The sequence below is a fragment of the Chrysochloris asiatica genome, unplaced genomic scaffold (genome assembly GCF_000296735.1).
Source record: "Chrysochloris asiatica unplaced genomic scaffold, ChrAsi1.0 scaffold00003, whole genome shotgun sequence".
NCBI lineage: Eukaryota > Metazoa > Chordata > Mammalia > Afrosoricida > Chrysochloridae > Chrysochloris > Chrysochloris asiatica.
In genome coordinates, this window is record NW_006408521.1 from 25,516,811 (window position 1) to 25,537,849 (window position 21,039).

General features: G+C 43.0%; 1 protein-coding gene across 3 annotated transcripts in view; it reads right to left on the minus strand.

The window, feature by feature from the left end:
- HPSE2 (heparanase 2) overlaps window positions 1-20,461 on the minus strand; it is an 869,616-nt gene extending 849,155 nt beyond the window's left edge. For all 3 annotated transcript variants that reach the window (XM_006831233.1, XM_006831232.1, XM_006831231.1), the window contains exons 1-2: window positions 20,104-20,461; window positions 17,005-17,162 (exon numbers count right to left, since the gene is read on the minus strand). In XM_006831233.1, the coding sequence (XP_006831296.1) occupies window positions 17,005-17,162; window positions 20,104-20,390 (445 nt within the window). In that variant the 5' untranslated portion in view covers window positions 20,391-20,461. The remainder of the gene's footprint in view (window positions 1-17,004; window positions 17,163-20,103) is intronic.
- Between the last annotated feature and the right edge of the window lie 578 nt (window positions 20,462-21,039).

Here is a 21,039-nt window from a genome sequence, read left to right on the forward strand (position 1 = left end):
TGTTCCTTGAAAACTCTATACCGACTCACTATGAGTTGGAACCAGCTCTACAGCACTTACAACAACAGGTAATTCTAGGGTGAAGCCAGGGTTGAGAACCACGGATTTAACTCTCCAAACTTCTATCAAATATGGCGATTAACAGTATCAACCCTCACAAGGTGCTGAGGAACAAATCTGAACATCTTGAGAAAGCCTTGGGACGTAATAACTGCTCAGTAAATGGCAGCTAGTATTAGCATATCTGGAAGTCTGGAAATAAACACTTCCACAACAGAAGTAAAAAATGTACCTGGCAGCAAACTGCTAATCAAGGGACCTAAGTACAGTGTGTCAGGTCAGGGGCAAACGAACTCTGCAATGGACCAGAAAGGCTAGCACCTGACCTTCATTTGGAATTTATCTGTTGATGAAGGCTAGCGAGCACTAGTTCAACAGGTCTGTAACACAGGAAATCCCCTTACCACACCTTCCTGATTTACACTGATTCTTCATACACACCACATGTGTCCTCAACGCCCTCTTCCCCTCCCCCCACAAGTTTTCAATCAGTCTGCTCTGCATTTAGGTGATGAAAACTTAAAACCTGTGGTTATAACTTCTATGAGAAATTTCATTTTGAGAGCTTGCTAAATTTCAGCTTTATTGCCATGAGGAAAACAGAAGAAACAAAAGACCTCAGTCATCCACTAACATAAAAACCCCTAGTGAAGACATTTAATAAGTGTAAGTTTTCTGCTGCAAGTTGTTGAAACTCCTGACCTTTGGACTGGAGTGTTATTCATCTGCTTCTACAAGTGTTCTATGAAACAATGGCATTTATTTTTCTAATGGTTTTAAGTTACGTGTTTAGTTTCACCTATGGATTTTAACTTGGCTAAACCTGGTCTGCAGTTCCTTTTGAATCTACACCTCACTGGACTTAACCTACTCCCCTCCCAGGGGATTCATAAAGGCCAGGTAAGTAAGTGCAGGCTCCGGTTTCCAACAAGAATAACAAAGAAATAAACACCCATACAAGACTAGCATAACTATCAGGCCACTGAGAGAAATGCAGAGATTTATTTGAATGATGATTGAAAGCATTTTTTTACATGGTTTAGGGATTATATCACCAAAATATTTAAATTCTGTTTCTGGTCTGGTCCATTTACCAGTTACCAACTGTCCTGGATTAGCCTCTGACTTGTGGACACCCCATATGTGTCAGAGTAGACCTGTGTGCCCCTTACGATTTTCCATGGCTGATCTTTTCCAAAGATCACCAGGCCTTTCTTCCTACATGGGCTTAGGTGGCATCTGCGTGGACTCAGATTTCTAATCTTCTAGTTAGCAGTCATGTGCAGTCCTTCTTTGTACCATTCAAGGACTCCTCTGGTTCTCTAACTTCACTCTGGGTTTGGGGCCCTATCTAAAGGGAGTCTGGCATCCAGGTCCTAGGTATCCATGAAACAATACAGAACCATTCATAAAGATGTCAGAATCCAATACCACACTGGGCCCCAGCACACTTAGAAGAAGACACAGCCTCTCAATGAAACCACAGATCCAGTTTCTCCTTCCAGAACAAAGGTGCCTACCCAGTTTCCTACAGTGGAGTGAAGTGTGTCTGGTTGTCATACTTAATTTAAGAGCCTCATATTTGAAGGCAGATGTCCTGAGTTCTATCTCAGCTCTGCCACTTTAAAGCAGTGACCCTATTATTACTTCAAGCCACTTCTTTGAGTCCGTTTTCTCATTTGCAAAATAGAAGCGACAATTTAAACTGGATGAATTCTATAAGGAACGGGCAAGGCTGGTGGTACAGTACTTAAAACACTCAACTGGTGGTTCAAACCAAGCAGCCATTCCACAGGAGAAAAATGTGGCAGTCAGCTTCCGGAAACTCTGGAGCAATTGTAGATTCGAACAACTGACTTTTCAGTAAGCTGCCCAGCTTGTAATAGTCTATGCTACCAGGGTTCCTTGGAAGAAAGATGAGGCTTGCTGCTCCTGTAAAGATTTACAGCCTTGGAACGCTATACAGGGTCACTGTAAGTCAGAACTGACTCCACGACACTCACTCCCCATCAACACTGGGTCTCACTGAGTCGGAATCAACCAGATGGCAACAGGTTTTACTGTTGTTACTGGTTGTTTTGTGTGAGAAATCAAGGGATTTTTAGTCTTTTAAAAAAATTATAAAGTAAATATTTTTCTTCTGTAAATGATTGATCAGAGAAGTATTCAAAAATGGGTACCTCTGCTTTCTTTACTCTTTTTCTAACTAAACATTATGCAAAGTCTTTACAAGTCTCTTAACTGACTAGTATTCAAATCCATAGAGCAACTTTAATAAGATGAATGACATTCAAAGAAAAGCAAGAAAGCTTCAGGCAGGCTTTTTTTCAAGGCACACAGTGATACCGTATTTGAGCAAAAAGTCAAAATATTTTTAGTGTCACTTTCCATCTGTATCCAAAACTTTACAAAGCACTTGTTTTACTAAAGGAAACCATACTTTGATGCCTAGGGTTAGTTTTTCTGTGGCTGTTTTCTTGACATTTACTCAAAGACTGTATTATAGCTAAAAGGATTAAGATGGATAAGCATGTTTAAAAAGACGTTAAGGGCAAAGAAATAATTTAGATCCAGTTCCAGTACGGAGAGAGAAATACGATACTACAACACTGCTTTGTAAGAAACTAGGCCAACAGCAAACATAGAAATTCTTACAAAATAAGTAATGGTTAAATATCTGCTCATTCACATATAAAGAGTCCCAGCATGGCACCATAAGATATGCACTTGACCTCAAGGTCAGTTTGAACCACAAGGTCCTTGGAAACCCTAAACAGGGTCTCTATAAGTCAGAACTGACTCAACAGCACTTAACTACAGCATTCACATATGGATTATTCTGTAACCATTGAGAAACAGACCAGAGTTTCTGCCTAAAAGTGATCAAAATAAGCAAGTTATACAAAAACGTGATCATATTTATACATCTGTAGGCATAGAAGAAAGTCTGAAAAAATTCATACCAGACTGCTAAAAGTAGATACATCTACAGAGGGGGGTGAGGGTGGGACAAGAAAGGAGACTTTAACTTTTTATTTTAAATACATTAGTACTGAATTTGTCTTAGTGAGCATGTATTACATCGGTAATAAATAAAAATTATAAATGTTAGAAGTAAAAGGATAAAAAAGGCAATTAAGCATTAACCAGAAATATGCTATGAACTTACAAAAGAAATCAGTAAAAAATGAACGGATGATTGGTAAGGTACCACTCATTTAATGTGTTCAATAAATGGCAAATAATCAATTAACAAGCATGTACTAAAGAACTACTATGCACAAGGCACGAAAATGTATGCTGTAGAAATCATAACAATTCTATGGTCTAGGAGAGCCATCCTACATGAGCATGCACACAAAGAAAGCTGAGAATATAATGCAGAATATGATAAGAGCCAAAGGAGTGAGTTTTAGACAAGCAGTACTTTAGAAATTCAGGTTCAATGGTGGTGGTGGTGGTGGTTATGTACCGTAGAATCATTTCCAACTCATAGTGACCCTGTATCAGGTTTCCAGGGCTATAAGTCTTTACAGGCACAGAAAGCCTCATCTTTCTCCTGCAGAATGGCTGATAGTTTCAAACTGCTTACCTTGACTCATAACAACTATGCTACCAGAGCTCCTCTCGGGCTCAATAGATGTTTCATAAATGAATGACTGGATGAAACCTCTCTGAGCTGAGATAATGAAACTTGAATTTTAGGAGGATATAATGGATCGAGGAGCCCGAAGAGTTGGGAATTCAAAGAATGGCAGAGAGAGGAGGTGTTCTGACACAGGAAGCTATACCTACTTATGAACTAACTCAGGTTGTTCCGAGGAGGAAGTCAGGAGGAAAAAGTTGGCCAAGGAGGGTTGGTAGACTATAGAGAGCCTTAGCACCTGGAAGAGACCGAGGAGGACTTGAGTTAGCAGACAAGGGATGTGCCTGTAGGTTTCTAGCTGGACAGTGCCAGGAGCAAAGTGAGGCTTCAGCAAGACTACTCAAACAGCAGGCTGGAGTAAGGCTGGAGAGAGGGACCCCTATTAAGATGTCACAGGGTCAGCATGAAGTAATGAATGTCTCAAGCAGATGGAAGCAGCTACAAGAGAAACAGCAATAACTATCACTTAGCCCTGTTCCCAAAAGTTCAACTCAGACTCCAGCTAATGTAATTCGCAGGAAGAAAGACCTCTGAAGCTGTTTCAGTAAAGGAATTCCGGACATTATGCTGGTATGCTACAATCCACCACCAGCTGCCATCAGTCAACTCCAAGGCACAGTGACCCCACGTGTGTCAGAGTAGAACTGTGTTCCATAGGATTTTTAATGGCTGATTTTTCAGATCACCAGGTCCTTCTTCCAAGGCACCTCTGGACTCAAACTGCTAACCTTGCGTGACAGTCAAGCCTGCAAAACCATTTGTACCACCCAGGGACTCCTATGCTATAACCCTTGGCTGCTGAGTCAATTCCAACTCGTAGTGACCCTATGTATAGGGCAGGGACAGAACAGACCTGCTCCACAGGTTATCTGATGACTTCTGGTGTGGTATAGTGGGCTAATGCACTGGACTACAAAGTTGGTTTGAACCACAAGGTTGGTGGTTCAAGCTCTCCAGCCGCTCCTTGGAAACCCTAGAGTCGCTATGGGTTGGAACCAACTCAACAGCACTTAACAACAGTAGGGTTCCTGAGGCTTTCAATCTTTATGGAAGCAGACTGCTTCATCTTTCTCCCACAGAGCAGCCGGCACCTGCTTCCCCACTATGCCACCCAGGCTCCTTTATGCTTTAGCAGGAGGGGTGCAAATCACCAACTTCAGAGAGAAACTAACCTGGATTCAACCACAGCATAGCCACTTACTAACTAACACACCTGTCCCTGAGAATTTGGGCAGAACATATCATCTCTTTATTGACTGCCTGGTCTCTTTTGCCGTTGTTGTTACATTCTGTTGAGTCAGTTCCAACTCATAGCAACCTTGCATAGGGTTTCCGAGGAGCAGTTGGGAGATTTGAACCTCTGACCTTGAAGTTAGCTGTCCAGTGCTTAGCCTACAGTGCCACACCAGATGTGGTGATAAAAGCAACAAAATCTCAACTCAAATTGAAAAACGAGGGAGGAGTGAAGGCAGGACTCCTTTCCCAAGGCTCCACTGGGCTAGGAACTTGGCCAAAGAATAAGATAGACTGTAGTACCAGATTTATTTTAAAAATAAAATAATTATAAAATTGCCTAATGAATTGATGGTAACATTCCAACAACTTCTTTAAGTATTCTTATTTCTCTGCTTCTTTCCCTGCCATTTCATAGATCACAATGCAGATCCATTTCTATCACTCTCTTCAATGCATCTACTTCCAAAACACACCCCTTTGAAAATGTGGAACAAAATTCAGAATTATAAAAAAAAATTAAAGGCTTACTGGTCAGAAAGAGATGGGAGGAAGCCAAGACTATGAACCTTGGTCACCCTTCAGGTCTGGAATTGAACTTACATTCGTGGCTCAGTTTTCAGCTAAGCAGTAGATAGGTATATAGGACGGACAGCAACACTACTGAGGTATGCTCACCACAGAATGGTCAGCCATTCAAGACCAAAAGGACAGCACTTACCTAAGGACAGTTCAGAAGGGTTGGGAAAGAAGATGGAGTGGAAACAAGAATCACAGTGAGGAAGTGGGATAACCGAAGTTACATGGAGGGGCTGCAATCACTGAGATGAAGAGTATGGTGTGCTGAATGTAAAGCTGATGATCTGCTCTGTAAGCCTTCACTCAAGTCACAATAAAAAGTTTTAAAAAAGCAAAAACAAAACGCACCTCACAGGTACTAAACCCAATTCCACTTTGGATCAGATAGTGTCCTGTCCCTTCATTATGTCTGAAAATATGATATCTGTCTCTTCCAATTGTTTACATGTTTCTCTGTTAATTATTCTTTCCTAACAACTATTTTGTGTCCTGACCCATAATACCTTTGAATATCCTTGTGGGAAGAGCGATGACAAAGATTATTTTGAAGTCCCATAATTCTTACTCTGGGACTTTGGGGTGCTGTAATAAATGAATGGAGGAGTAAATAAAACAATTAATGAATGAAAATTTGAATCCTTCTCTTAACTGACCACAGTGAAGAGAGTAGGGGACTAGGTAATAATTCTGACTCACCTATTTGACCTAGAGCAAGTCATGTGTCTGAAGCTCAGCTGCTTCAGCCACCAAAACACCTGTCTCAGAGGATTGGTTAAATTAGAAAACATATGTAAACACAGGAAGGTTTCAGCATCTTTAATATTGTTAAACATTAGCATTGTGATTTACTCCAAAGACCATGTCAAAATTCCTCCCTGAAGGGCTCTCTACTGACCACTCCAGAACTCACTAATCCTTCTCAAACTTGAACAGTCCTTTCACCTTTGAATATATTTTATTTTGTCCTGTTGGTTAGCTTTGTGACTCTTAGGAGAACTTTAATTTGCAGAATCTTAGAATTAGGTGCTAAATATTGACAATGTTCTCCATTTTCTGGATACGGAAGGCTTCAGGAGGATTAACAATTTACCCAATAGCACACAGTTAGCGAAAGAACTGAGACTAGTCCCAAAGCCACACCAGGTCTCCCTCAAACAGTAACAGGTGCTATTGCTCTCATTATTCGGCTGAAGCTCCAGACACACAACTGTTCTTCCATATCAGGTTAGACATAGTGCCCCAAAGGTGGGCCATTTACCTTTCCCAGCTTTTCAACCTCACTCCCTGTCTTCAATCCTTCAAAACGTTTTTGCCTTTCCAGAATAAATGAAAATGAGATACTGGTTTAATGCCCAACTCTCTCAATACAAATTCGGAGGTACGTACACACATCCCATCTTTTCTAACCACACTACTCACACTGGCAACTCTTCATCCTCTGCCACACAAAAAGCAACATACAGTCATTAAGGTTTGTAAATAGCATATTTTGTTTGATGCAATGTATATCTATCTGTTCCATGAAGTGCAATGATGTCTACATGGTTTTTTCTGTGTCTGTCAATGTCAGGCTGTTTTGATTTTAAATTCATAAGGGAAAACGATGTGTGTTTAAGTCAAGCAAACAAACTCTGGGACACTTGGACTAAGTCTGAGTATTCAGAGAACTACAGAAAAGTCCAGAGAAAGAGAGGGAAATTAATGAGAGCTGGATTCGAAGGCTTAATTAAAGAGGGAATTGGGGCAGAGCTTTGAAAGACATGAAAATTTTTAATCCAGAGCCAGGAAACGAGTGTTAGGTGGAGGATACAGCATGAGCAAAGTGAAGTGGCAGAAAGATTGGACAAAGATTAGTATGACTGAAGTAGAGGTAATGCTAGAGATCACTTGGAAATCATGCTGGCTATGGAAGAGCACAGCATTTTAATCCTCTTGTTGTTCTGTTAAATGTCGTCAAGTCAATTCCAGCTCATAGCAACCCTTAATAGGATTTCCAAGGAGCAGCTGGTGGGTTTGAATTGCTGACCATGCGTAGTGGTCTGGAGTCCTGATGTGACGCTGTAGGTGAGTACACCGGACTGCAAAGTTGGTATGAATCGCAAGGTCAGAGGTTCAAGCTCACCAGTTGCTTCTAGGGAACCATATACATGGTCACAACAACTAGTGATCCAGTGCTTAACCCACAGTCACACCAGAACCCCTTTTAATCTTGTGGTTGGTGTTATTGTTAAGTGCCATCAAGTCATCAAGCGACCCTGTAGAGGGTTTCCAAGGAGTGACTGGTGAGCTTGAACCACCAACCTTGCAGTTAACCAGCATTAACCCACAATGCCACACCAGGACTCCTTTAATCTTCTTAGTAGCCCCATTATCTAGTGATAAATCTGGTATATAAGTGACAATCAAAAACATTTATTGAATTGAATGAAATTACACTATTTTGAACTGAAATAACATGAAGAAAACTAAATGAGATAGGATCAGCACTGGACTGCAAACCTCAAGGTCAGCCGTCCAAACCCACCAGTTGTTCCTTGGAAACCCTTTACAGGGTCATTATGAGTCAGAACCTACTCGATGGCACTAAACAACAACATATCATAAAAGCAGTGAGTAGGGGTAGGTTAAGCCTGTCAGTCAAAATGGTCTGGGCTCCTGGAGTTCAGAGCCTCTTCTAAGACTCCTTCATTAGGATGGATTGAATGTTAGCAATCTTACCTCCAGTGATTGTTAAAGCCTTCATCAAGCTTTTAGCTGTCTCAATCTGTGAGACAATGGTTTGGAATTCTGGGCACTGTGTGTTGTGTAAAAGAAAACAGAGAGTGGGAGACTTTAGTGTGTTCATTTTACTTCCTGCACTCATCCATGAATGCTAATTGAGGCAAAGTGAATGTACATTTCCAGACTAGGGACCCTCCGTAGTTTCCAAGACTGTACATCTTTACAGGAGTAGAAAGCCTCCTCTTTCTCTTGAGGAGCGGCTACAGAGTGACTGGTGGATTCGAACTGCTCACTTAGTGGTTAGCAATCCCAGGAAATTTTGAAAGGAACCACTTTTCTTCCATGAAGTTCCATCCCACCAGGAGGGCTTTGGAAAGTAGGAGAGAGAATTGGTTTCCTTCGGTTGTACATAGGGTCTCTATGAGTCGGAATGGTCTTGAAGACACCTAGTAGCAATAAGAATCACCCCACAAAAAATACACCAATGTTCCCTGATCCCTGTCACATCCAGGACTATCCAGATGGCCACAATTACTAGACTGTGACCAAATGACACAACAACTAACTAAATCATTGTGAGATACCAAATTCAAATTCACAGGCAGGACTTGGGAACAATTTCAATGACATTACAAACAATGCATCCATTTTGCTTTCAAAAGGCAGAATAAAAATATAGAATCTCAGGTGATCTCTGACACCCATGGAAACCATATACAGCGTTACTATGAGTCAGAACCAACTCAATGGCACTTAACAACAACAACAACACAGTATTAGATTCCTGGTGTGGAGCTGTAGGATCTACACTAGACTGCAAAACACAAGGTTGGCAGTTCAAACCCACCAGCTTCTCCTCAGAAATCCTAGACAGAGTCGCTGTGAGTTGGAACCAACTTAATGGCACTTAAAAACAACAGCAATACGATATTACATTTTCAGTTGACTTCTGTGCAAGAGCTGGACAATAAATAAGGAAGACCAAAGAATTGATGCCTTTGAATTATGGAGTTGGCAAAGAATACAAAATAATACCATGGACTGTCAGAAGAACAAACAAATTTATCTGGGAAAAAGTACAGACAGAATGCTCGTTAGAACTGAAGATGGTGAGAGACTGTCTCCTATACTTTAGAACTATTATCAAAAGAAACCAGTTCCTGGAGAAGAACATTAGGCCTGGTAAAGTAGAGGGTCAGTGAAAACAGGAAGGTTGTCAGTGAGACGGATCAACGCAGTTGCTGCAACAATGCACTCAAACATAGCAACAACTGTGAAGGTGGCACAGAACCAGGCAGTGTTTTGTTCTGTGACACGCAAGGTCACTAGGAGTCAGAACCAATTCAACAGCACCTAACAATATAATAGTAAACTTTGACACAACCTTGTGAAATTATGAGCAGACAAATTACGATGACAAATAATGAAGTTGGAAGGGAGGGTTTTCTTAGGCCTAAAAATCTCTAGAAACTGCTTTTAGCTAATGTTGCTGATGCCAAGAGAGGTCAGTAGTATATAATTAAACTATGGTAGCTGAGCCTCATTCATCTTCCCAATCTCAGTGCTAAACAGGAACCTGTAACTAGATGCTTAATGAATGAATCAATGTTACAAAACACTAGCCTTTTTTTAACTCTACAAGGGAAAGTAAATCTGTAAATTATCAAATAAATTCTAAGACTTTATTTTATATGCCCTGTAATAAAGGAATTGTTGTTCTGGTGGTGGTGTTGCTACGTGCTGTCAAGTCGGTTCCCACCCATAGCGACCCTAGTGAGGAGGAGCCACTGGTGAGCTTGAAACACTGACCTTGCAGTCCAGCTCATTAACCCACAGCGCCACACCAGGACTCCATTTTATATACCCTGTAGTAGAGGAACTGGAGTCCTGGTGCAATGAACTGTGAACCACAAGTCTGATGGTTCAAACCCACCAGCAGCTACTCCTGAATCAGAACCAACTTGACGGCACTTAACAACAATAAAGGAATTAAATTAATATTCCAATTGAAAGTTATTTTTCAAATATGCTTCATAATTCATACCTGTCGAGTCGGTTCTGAAGCATCTCAACCCTGTATAAGGTTTTCAAGGAGTGGCTGGGGGGTTTGAACTGCCAACTTTGCAGTTCAAACCAACCTTGCAGCCCAGTGAATTATCCTCCAGCACCACACCAGAGCTACAAACTCATACCTAGCCAAGTGCAATTACAACGCACCTTAGTTAAAGTGCATAAATGTGTGCAGTGATTCGGAAAAGAAGGACAAGACATGTTAAGAGTCACTGAAAACTGATATTGAAAATGTATTATTTCCCTTTTCCGGGGGAATTTTTTTTTTTTTTTTTTTAAAGAAGCCTTACAATAACCTCTTATTACCTATAGGACTAGTACCACTTTGGTGGTGGTGGTTATGTGCCGTGGAGTAGGTTCCAACTCATAGCAACCCTGTTCAGGGTTTCCGAGGCTGTAAATCTTTATGGGAGCAGAAATGCCTCATCTTTCTCCAGCAGAACAGCTGGTAGTTTCGAACTGTGACCTTGAGGTTCGCAGCCCAATTCATAGCCACTACGCTATCACTTTCATTTTACTATGCCTAAAATTCAAGGTACCCATAACGACCTGGATTTGTTTACCCACCCAAGCTTTCCTTTCACATATGCACATTTTAACAAAAATGTATTCGAACTTCTTAAAATCCAATTTAGACCTAATTCTAGCAACAGAAGCTTTGCCTAAGATGATTTGCAACATGAACATATTTCTATAGTTTCTTTAATTATAAATGTGTCTGAATTCACAAAGATACGCAAATAGACTTTCTTAAGAAATGATCAACACAGTTCTAGAAACATTAATTATTAAGATGAGTTTTAACTTACTTTCTTTGCAGTTTGGATGGTCTCTTTATTGCCCAAATACACAGGCAGGGGCTTCAAAAAGTTCATGGAAAATTTCTATTATCTTTCATTCCATTTTTACACAAACTTTTTGAGGTCCTCTTGTACCTCATGCTCCATCCCTAGAGCTAAATGTCTTCTCTTCTTGTCTCCACCTCTCTAAAGTATACTCCTCTTGCAGGACCTAACCTACCTCCCACCTAAGTCTGGTCAGCATTCCCTTTTACTTTCCTGACCCAGCTTGGCAACCTATTTATATTTCACTTTCCACTTTATTCAAGACTCTCTTTCTGTTCCTTTTCTGATTTACCAATATTAAGCGTTCTCTCACCACTGAGACTACACGCTCACTGACAGATGGGACAGTGTCTTTGGAAGATTGTCCAGTTGTTAAGTGCTGACAAGTTGGTTCCGATTCACAGTGACCCTGTACAATGTTTCCAAAGAGCAGCAGGTAGATTTGAACTGCAAACTTTGTGGTTCAAACTGAACTTGAAGTCCAGTGCTTTATCCTAGTGACCAGGTATCTTGTGGAATACCCTTCTGTTTGGATTTGATTGTTGTTTTCTCACAATTCGAGTTAAGGATTTGAGGAGGAAATACCATAAAGGTAAAGTGTCCTCATTGCAACACATTAGGGAATGATGTCAACATCACTATATATTGGTGATGTTCCCCTTGATCATTCTACGTGGTAATTGCCAGATTTCTCCACTACCAAGCTACAATTGTCCCATTTCTAGACTCATTAAATCCAGCCCACAGTCAACGGGAGGGGAACCAGGATGAAATCATCTGTGGATTTAAATTAAAATCACTATGCTGTTGTTTGTTAAATGCCAGCTGAGGTGGTTCTGACTCACAGCTACTCTATATAGGCTTTCCAAAGAGTGGCTCATGGGTCTAAATTGCAAACCTTGTGGTCAGCAGACCAGTGCTTATCCTACAGCGCCACACTAGGACTCCCTACAGCAATTAGTAAATAATATAAGGTAGATACTTTGAGGCTATGCAAATATCCCTTTTCCCCTACTAATCTTAATTAACATTGATTGTCTACAGAAATTATTAAGGTGGTATTATCATGAATCAGAATCAACTTGGAGGCAACTGGTTCTGGTTTAGGTTCTAATAAAGATTTGCAACATTGTCTTCTTACTTATCTTAGACTCAGTCAGCACTGGTCCTGCATGAAAATAAACTCAGAGTTGTTGTTGTTGTTAAGTGCCAATGAGTCGGTTCCGACCCATAACAACCCTATATAGGGTTTCCGAAGAGCAGCTGGTGAGCTTGAACCGCCAACCTTGCAGTTCAAACGACTTTGAAGCCTGGCACATTAATCCACAGCACCACACCAGGACTCTAGAAACTCAGAATACGTATCAATAAATACTTGTTAAACAGAATTAAATTTCAAAAAACATTTAAGTTAAAAAAAAATGAGATAATGAAAAATGAGTAAGTTCACGGCAATTATATATTCGACCTTGTGTTGTTCTTACTATGTTCTATGTCTTCACTGATGTAATGGAAGAAAAAGAACCAACTACCTCAATTAAGAAGCCCTGGTGGTGCTGTAGGATAAGCACTGGACTGCTAACTGCGAGGTCGGCAGTTCAAATTCACCAGCTGTTCTGAGGGCTTTCTGCTCCCGTAAAAATGTACAGCCTCGGAATCCCTGTAGATGGTTACTATGAGTCGGAACTGACTCAATGGCAGTGGATATGGGTGCCTCGGAATTAACTGAAGCTAGAGCTCATGGTTAAGGCAGTAAAGAGACAAGCATACAAAGCAAGGGCATTGAATATACAACAAAGAAGAGCAAACTGGAGCCAAATAAACTGAAGAACAAATTAGCCAAGATTTCTTTGTTGAGAGCAAGTAAGCCAGAACACCACACAGAACAGAGAGGAAGTCAGGCAAGGGGGAAGATTATTAGGGCCCAAAGCACAATCTTATTTTTATTTCCTCTCTGATCACTACGTTCATATAGAATTCAAGGTGTCTGAACAGAACAGAGTGGAATATGGGAACTGTATTAAAGGAGTAACCAGACACGCCCCAGTGATAAGCAGTGATTTGACAAAGTCTCAAAGGGCAAAGTTGCATTAATGGCTCAAAAAGCAAATGAAAGCAAGTAACTTGTTAACTGCACCATTAATGAGATAATTAATGAAAAAGAAAAAAAAAATCACATCAAGGTAAGAATATGAATGAATTAAAAGAAATGCTGCCCAAACGGGAACTATCCGTTCATTTCAAAATGCTGTGGTTGGTAAGTGCTGTCAAGCCCTTGAGTCATAGCCACCCTGTACAGGGTTTCAGAAGAGCAGCTGATGGGTTTGAACCACTGACCATGCAGCTCAAACTGACTTTATGGTCCAGTGCTTCTCCTACAGCATCATACCAAGGTTTTATCTCATTACCAAAAAAAACTTTTTTTTAAGTCACCTATGTTTTCCACCACCATTCCTTTAAAATAATTGCCTCTATCTTCTCTTCGTCTTCTCAAATAATCCACTAAATCTGTCTTCTTCCTTCAGTATAAACGTTGGCCTCACCTAATCTTATTAATTCCTTGATCCCATTTAAAACTTGAAATATATTTGTTATAAATTTTCTGAAGTTGCCTTTAATAAAACAAGACCCTTTTAGCCTTCAGTTAGTGCTTTGCAGTTGACAAAATATTTCACACAAAATACCTCTCTGAATTCTCACAGCAGTGCGAAGCAAGTATTATCATCCACGGGTTATCAGGAAGGAACAAGTCTCCGGCATCACAGTCATAGAAGATAGAGGCAGACCTGCAATGCAGGCTTGCTAACTCCAAATTTCACATTCTCCTCACTCCACCGTTTAATTTCACAGTGTACCAATAGGTATATCTTATTACTCAAAATGTCGGGTGTTATTCTGAATTATGGACTCCTGGTGTGACATTGTAAGGTCAGCTGTTCAAACCTACCAACCACTCCTCAGAAACCCTATATAGGGTCACTGTTAAGTTGGAACCAACTCAACAGCACTTAGCAACAATAAAAATACATCATTAAAAAAATAATAAGTACCCGTTGGTCCAGGACTGAGCAGTGTTTTTTTCTGTTGTGCTCAAGGTCGCTATGAGTCAGTACCGACTCCATGGCACCTAACAACAACAACATGCCCAAGTGCCAATTACTGGGCAATTTATTCTAAGAACTGATTATTTCATAATGCTCACAGATAGACACAATTATCTCTGAATGAAAAGTGATAACCAAAGTATAATATTTACAAAATATAGAAGCCATACACCCCCCCACCCCCGCAAATAAAAAGGTTTTGCCTTAAATTCAACAGTACAACATGCAACAACAGGAACAATGGAGCTGATTTAAACACATGCAAACATCAAAAGGGCAGAAACAGGGCATTCTTCAAAAAGACCCTAGTGGCACAGTGGTTAACATGCTCCAGCTCAGTGGTTCATGCCACCAGTCAGGAGGAGGATGTGGCCATCTGCTTCCATAAAGATTTGCAGCCTTGGAAACCTGAAAGAGCTGCTCTAGTCTGTCCATCAGGGTCCCTATGAGGCGGAGTCAGCTCAAGGGCAGTAGATTTGAGTTTTTTGGCTTACTCTCTTTAACTCTGTTTAGGCCTCAGATACTGATATAGTTCAGAGCATCTTATTACCAGGGAGACATAAATCAAAAGGAGTTCAGCTAGGAGCAATAAAGCAGATTAGTGTCTGGAAGGACTAACTTTAAAGAAAGTTTAAAAAGAATTAAATCCAGGTAGTCTAGATAAAAAACAGCTATGGAGAAACTTTTTTTTTTTTTTTTTTAAGATGACACCCACACTAAAGACTGAAGTTATTTCTATCTTTAAAAATCACAAAGAGGAATCAATGTAAATATTTGGAGACTATTTATAAGGAAAATTCAGGAGAAAATTGCCAGCAAAAATCTACGAAATACAAGAACTCTCTCCCCCAGGAGTGGGGAAAATGACATTCCTAGAGACATTTAATACCAGGTTGGACAAAACAAGAAAAGGATTCCACATGGAATGGTATTGTGCTGGCTGGCCCCGAGGCAGTCAAAGGGCTGAAGATGATCTCTTAGATCTTTTCCATTTATGATTTTTCTTTCTTTAAACTATGAAGTTTTACAGAACACAACCTTCTGCCAATTTCCTTTCTCCCCTTGATGCCCACTTTCTCCTTTTACAAAGAAACAAATCAAAGCCTTCATTATAAGCAGATCTCATTGTTCTCAATGAATTAGTAGTATAATCCCAGGTACTTGTTTGAGAAAGAAAAAAAATAAAAGAAAGCCTATTTCTAAATTTATAATCGTCTTTTTTCCCCCAGAGATTCTCTTACAAGTTTTTCCACCAGCTCAAGAGGAAGGAGACATAGCTCAAATGATTCAAAGAAAAGTTGTTTCATCAGGAAGACCACTAAGATTCTCCCTTCTTGAGTCTGAGCACACTGACAGTGACCTTAGGAGTCAGAAGGCCCTGGCTCAAATTACCATCTGAGCTGCTATTCAGGATTGTCTTTTACCTTTCAACTCTTTACAAGGAGTGACCGCAAAATCTGTATGCAATCCACACTTTCAGGGCAATGACTTTTATCTTTGTAAAGATGTAGCTTTAAACACCTACCCACTGATTTCCTGGCTTTTGGCAAATGCTTTAGTACAGTTAAGTCCTGTTCATACTTCAAACTCAAGAAGCATCAACCATGTCCTCTTCTGCCATTCTGGCACTTCAAAAAAGGTTATTCTCTTACCCTGAGATTGACACCAATACCTCCCCTGAACCTGAAAGCCCAGGAAATACAAAGGCGTTTCTGCAGTTCGCTAATTTAAAGGACAAGATAAAACTCCAGAGTATTCCGAAAGCTGGGCCTGGGTCCTTGAAAAGTAAAACTGTTGCTCACTTATGAGAAGGGACAGCAGGGCAGAGATAGCCCCTCTGAAAATGGACCCTAATGCCTCTTCTACTCAATCTCAACACCTTAAATTGCTGAAGACCCACCAACTTCCACTTGAAAGAAAGCGTGTTCCTCTACCCATACAAAGAGCACAAAGATATTAACATCAAACCCCCTAAAGAGTTTTGGTGTGTGTTTTTTTAATGTTCATTTTTCCCTAGTCAAAAATGAGACTTCAAATCTAATGAGACTGACCTCTCACAATGGAATCGGATTGGGCCTTTACAAAGTCTTTCCAACACTGAATTCATCTGATCCCGGTAGTATAGAAGGGTGGTATTTATAATCCCAATTTAAATTGAGGCAAATTGTACTCTGGGATCTGGCAGTCTGAAGGAGAACCCACTCTGGGAATTAAAAAATCTTCCTCAGCATGAGACCAGAAAAACTTTAGAGCAGGTTTTAAAATTTACTGACTTTTATGTCATCCCAGGAAGGAAAGAAAAAAATTTAAAGGGGTGGGGAGACATTTTCCTAGAAGGAATGAGACTTGATAGCTGACCATTTCAACTATGAACCTGGCTGAATTTTCTCAGGAAACCCACTGCATTTTCTTCCCACGGAACTAGCCTGCCAGGTATCCGGCCAGTTTTGCCTACCAGTTCTCTGGCTTGGGGATTCTGCAACCCAAAGAAAGGCCAGCAGGAGGAACAAGGACAACCTGGGGAACCTCCTCTGCTTAATCACATCAGGAGTCCCACACTCTGGTGTCACCTTGCCCGCAGCTACCAGCAGCTATCAGAGGAGCTTCAAGCGGGCTCTCCTCCAAACCATCTGCAACCTACACACACACACACACACACACAGGGGGTGCTTGTTGTCGCTCCCCAAACTTTCCCGCCTGCCCGCCCACCCACCCACCCCGCAAGAATAAGAATCGATTTTCTCACCATCCTCGTAGTTTTTGAGATAGTAATCTGGGCCAGGCCCCCCGCGGCTTTTCGCCGGGTTCCTCAGGTTCTGGAACTGTAGGAAGTCGGTCCTTTTGCCCCCGAAGCGCAGAAAGGCGGGCGACAGTCCTCGGGCCAGGGTCACCAGACGCTTGGAACTGCAGGGATAAAGAAAGAGAGAGGAAAGGGTCCAGGGAATAGGCGAGGGCGTATGTAGAGCCGAACGAGGCCCTCTTCCCACTTCCCGCGGGTGACCTGGCCGGGTCTGGGGGCTTGGCGCCCGCCCGCTGAACCCCTGCTATCCATCTCTTGGCTCGCGCCCCAGCCCGCCTGGTCCTCCGCGGCCCAGCTCCCGGGGGTGACGCCAACTGCGTCCAGCCGGCCGCGAGGGTCCCTCCCTCAGCTTCCCTGACGCCGCTCACCAAAGGTACCGCTTTCCCAGACTTAGAATTTGTGTCTGTTAAGGTGGGAGGGGCACTTGTGCTGCGAACCCCCGGCTCCCGAGCAGAGGCCCAGAAGGCGCTCCTGGCGGGGACGCGCAGCGCGCCGGCAGCCGGAATCCGACCGCTGCCAAACTTCTACCCTGATCGCCGGGACCTGCCTCCGCCGCCCCAGGGGCACCGCAGCCTCGGTAGGGAAAACGAACCTGCCCGACTGGCTGGGCGCCGGAGGTCTGTTGATTCTGACCTTTTTCCCCCTCCATTGGCAAAGCTGAATTTCCTCTCTAACACTAACAACCGCATTCATCTTCCAAAGCCCCGGCGGGAGAGATTCGGTGGGACCTCCTAGTCTCTCCGAGAACAGACTTTTCACCCCACAATAAAAACAAGGTCTCTGGCCCCTGAAATAATTCCTTCTTCTCTCAGACAGGGTGCCGTCCTCCCCCAAGCTCCCAGTTAGTTGGCTCGATCTTTTTTCTCTCCCCACTTGGGGCTGTCTGGCGGAAAAGGGTAAAGTGAAGTTTGCCGAAAAGTGTAACTTGCGCGTAGGAAGAAACTCTGGGAGCACTGGAACAAAGGCACTGGCATCGCTTTAGGCTCAGGCTTTAAAAGAAAAAGAAGAGAATCGCCTGCGACGACATCGGGAAGGAGTAGGGAAGGAGCAAAGCAGATGTTGCTGCTGAGCGGATCCAATCTGACGTTCCAGATCTGTATGTTATTTTTAATGCTTTGCTGGTTCAGGTTCTGAAAATCCAAATGAGAAGCTAAAGAGAATCATATAAGAGGTGGATGCACAAGAATAAACGAAGACTCTTCTTTCGTAAAGTTGCTGAGACGTCCAGTGGCCGGCAGGGTCGTGCAACCGAAGACTCCAGGGCTCATTCCAAGGCTGGCATCGGCAGGCGTTGCCTGGCCCGGGCGGGCTGAGGGGTCCGGCTCAGAGGCAGAGGCGTCCGCGCAAGGCCGGCTCGCGGAAGACGACTTCGCCAACACTCGTCCAGTCAGAAACCTGCGCAACCAATGCCAGTGCGCTGCGCCCGGCTTCTTTCCCTCAAAGCCCCCTTTCGGAATCTTTTCTGTGGCCAGCGTGTTAGCGTGAGCAAGCTAATTTTTTTTTTTTTTTAAAAAAAAGGAAACCTAGAGGACTGCGCTACTGGAGAAGAGCCGTACGGCGCGGAGAACGTTTCGGGAAACTCCTCTCACACCCCACGCTCGGATGAGCGCAAAGGTGCTCTTTGCAGCACCAAAGAGCTTTCGCGGAGGAAGCCGGGTTGCTCAGAGCTGTTCCCGCCCTCGCGGAGGCACCCGCCGGAACCGAAACGATCTCGGCGGCGGCGGTACCCCAGCCCTTGGCTGCGTATATTTCCACGTGGAAGGCGCGCTCCACGTGGCGCCTCCCGCTACCTGCCGCGCCCGTCGACCCCGCCAAGGCGAAAGGCAGCCTCCGCGAGCAAGGGGCGGGCGCGTCCCGAGGAGCAAAAGTTGAATCTTGCAATGAGTAAAAATAACTCACGAAAGACACGCGGTGGACGCGGCTTCAGGGCAGAGAAGTGGGACTAGGGGCGCTCGAGACTCTTCTGCAGCCTGCAGCTAAGGCTCCAACTTGGAGGGAATTTTAAAAAACTCAACATTTGCTTTGGACAATGCAGACAATTTCTTTCTTCTTCTTTTTCTTCTTTTAATTGTTTATTGTTTTAACAGTGCCCTGATGGGAAGGGATTGCGATGGTTTAACTGCTAAAGAGTAACAAACCAAGGATAGAGGGAGCCCAATTATATTCCATCCCTAGAGCAGAGGGGACTCGTGATCACAAACCTCCCGGGGTCCGCCGGTTCCGGGTTCAGACCTCCAAAACATCTCCAGAGTATTTATTTCTAAGATCTTTTACGCTCCCCTTATATACGCTATGACCGGGGCGAGGATTTTTTTTTTTTTTTCTTCTTTAAAGAAAAACTAAACTATGCAGTTACCGCAAGAGATTTGAGGAGGAGGGACTGGGGGCCATTCCGTCTATAAAAGACGCCTTACCAAAGTCCTCAAGTCTGGAGAAGACAACGGAAGATATAAAATATATATTTTTAATCGAATACAACTTGCCCACCGCTCAAGCCTCTACTTAATTAAATTCGTTTCTGTCTGGGAGCGGAAGAGAACTGACGAAACTATCTTTCCGTGGAAAATTCCACTTTCGTGCGATACCCGCTTGAACACTCACAGACACACCCGCAGACAAGCATACACACACATACACGCACGCACACATACACACTCACACCCATTCCTCTCGGGTCTTTGTTGCTCAAGACCTTTTCTTCGCTTTTGTAACTGCCCTGAATCTCTTAGTTTTTTTTTTCAGAAGGAGACAGGGAGGCTAATTGTGGATCTATGTAAGCATAACATTTTTTCAGTCATAACTGATAAGTTTCTGAAATGCCTTCTGCATTGCAAACATGTGCATCTTAATAGAAAACATTGCTTTTCTCAATCAGCAGTTACAGCCTCGCAGCAAATATTCTAGGAGGAGGAAAACCTCCTTTCTTCTCTTTGAGAGATCCGCTTGGTTTATTTTCTTCTTCTTCTTCCCCCTTTAGAATGGGTGGGGGGTAAGAAGGGGGGTTATTGCTTTAAAAAAAAAAATCCATCGAAGCCCCTGCCTTACCTTAAGAAATCGAGCCAGCCATCCTGAATGACGGACGGATCCAGCTGCAGAGAGAGGAAGTTCTCACTGACTGTCCTGACTGGGTTCTTGGTACTCACATCAAGTAGAATCAAGGTCTTTTCCTTCAAACCTGGAGCTCTGTCTACAGGCAAGGGCCTCCTGTCTCCAGCATGGGAGGAAAAGGAGAGATGGAGCAACTGAGCTAAGAAGAGAGCCACCAGGGCTAGGCACGCGGGGGGGCGGGAGCTGGAGGGCATGGCTGCAGGGAAGACACAGAGCACCCTCATTAAATCCCTGTTTTAAACTTCTCTGCCTACAGGGTCTCGCCAGTGGCTAATTGTCCTTATCTAAAGTGTGTGTCTGTCTGCCTTTCCCCCCCTTTTTCCGTTCCTTTTTTTTTCTCCCTCTCTCGCTCTCTTTTTTTCTTTCCCTTTTTTTTTTTCTTTTCTTTTTTTTTTTTTTTTCAGTGTTTTGGTGCTGGTGGAGCGAACTCACGCCCCTAGCCAGCCTTCCCAGCGACTCGTGCCAAGAGTACTCCTTCACCAGTACCGCCCCTTTAAGAGATTTCGACTGCAGACATTTTTTAACTTTTTAAAGGTAAAGCGGGGGGAGGGGGCGGAGTAGAAGGAAAGGGGGAAGGGGGGGGACGTTGTACCCTCCTGATTTAACCCTCTAGGGTCAGGCTGCGGAGAGAGGGATCGAATCAATCCTGTTGTAAAGTTTCGGGTACAGGGCGGGACGTATCGCTTTTACTTCCCTTCCAACGAGGCTTTGGGGAGGATGGTTCGAGCTCCGACCCGACCCGAAAGCCCTAGAGCCAGCCCCAGGCACGTCAGGGCAAAGCGTCCGCACCAGCCGCGCGGCTTTTGGTTCTGTTAGCATCCGGCATTTCGTCCGCTCCGGGCCCTTCTCTTTAGGTTGCAAAAGTAATGGCAA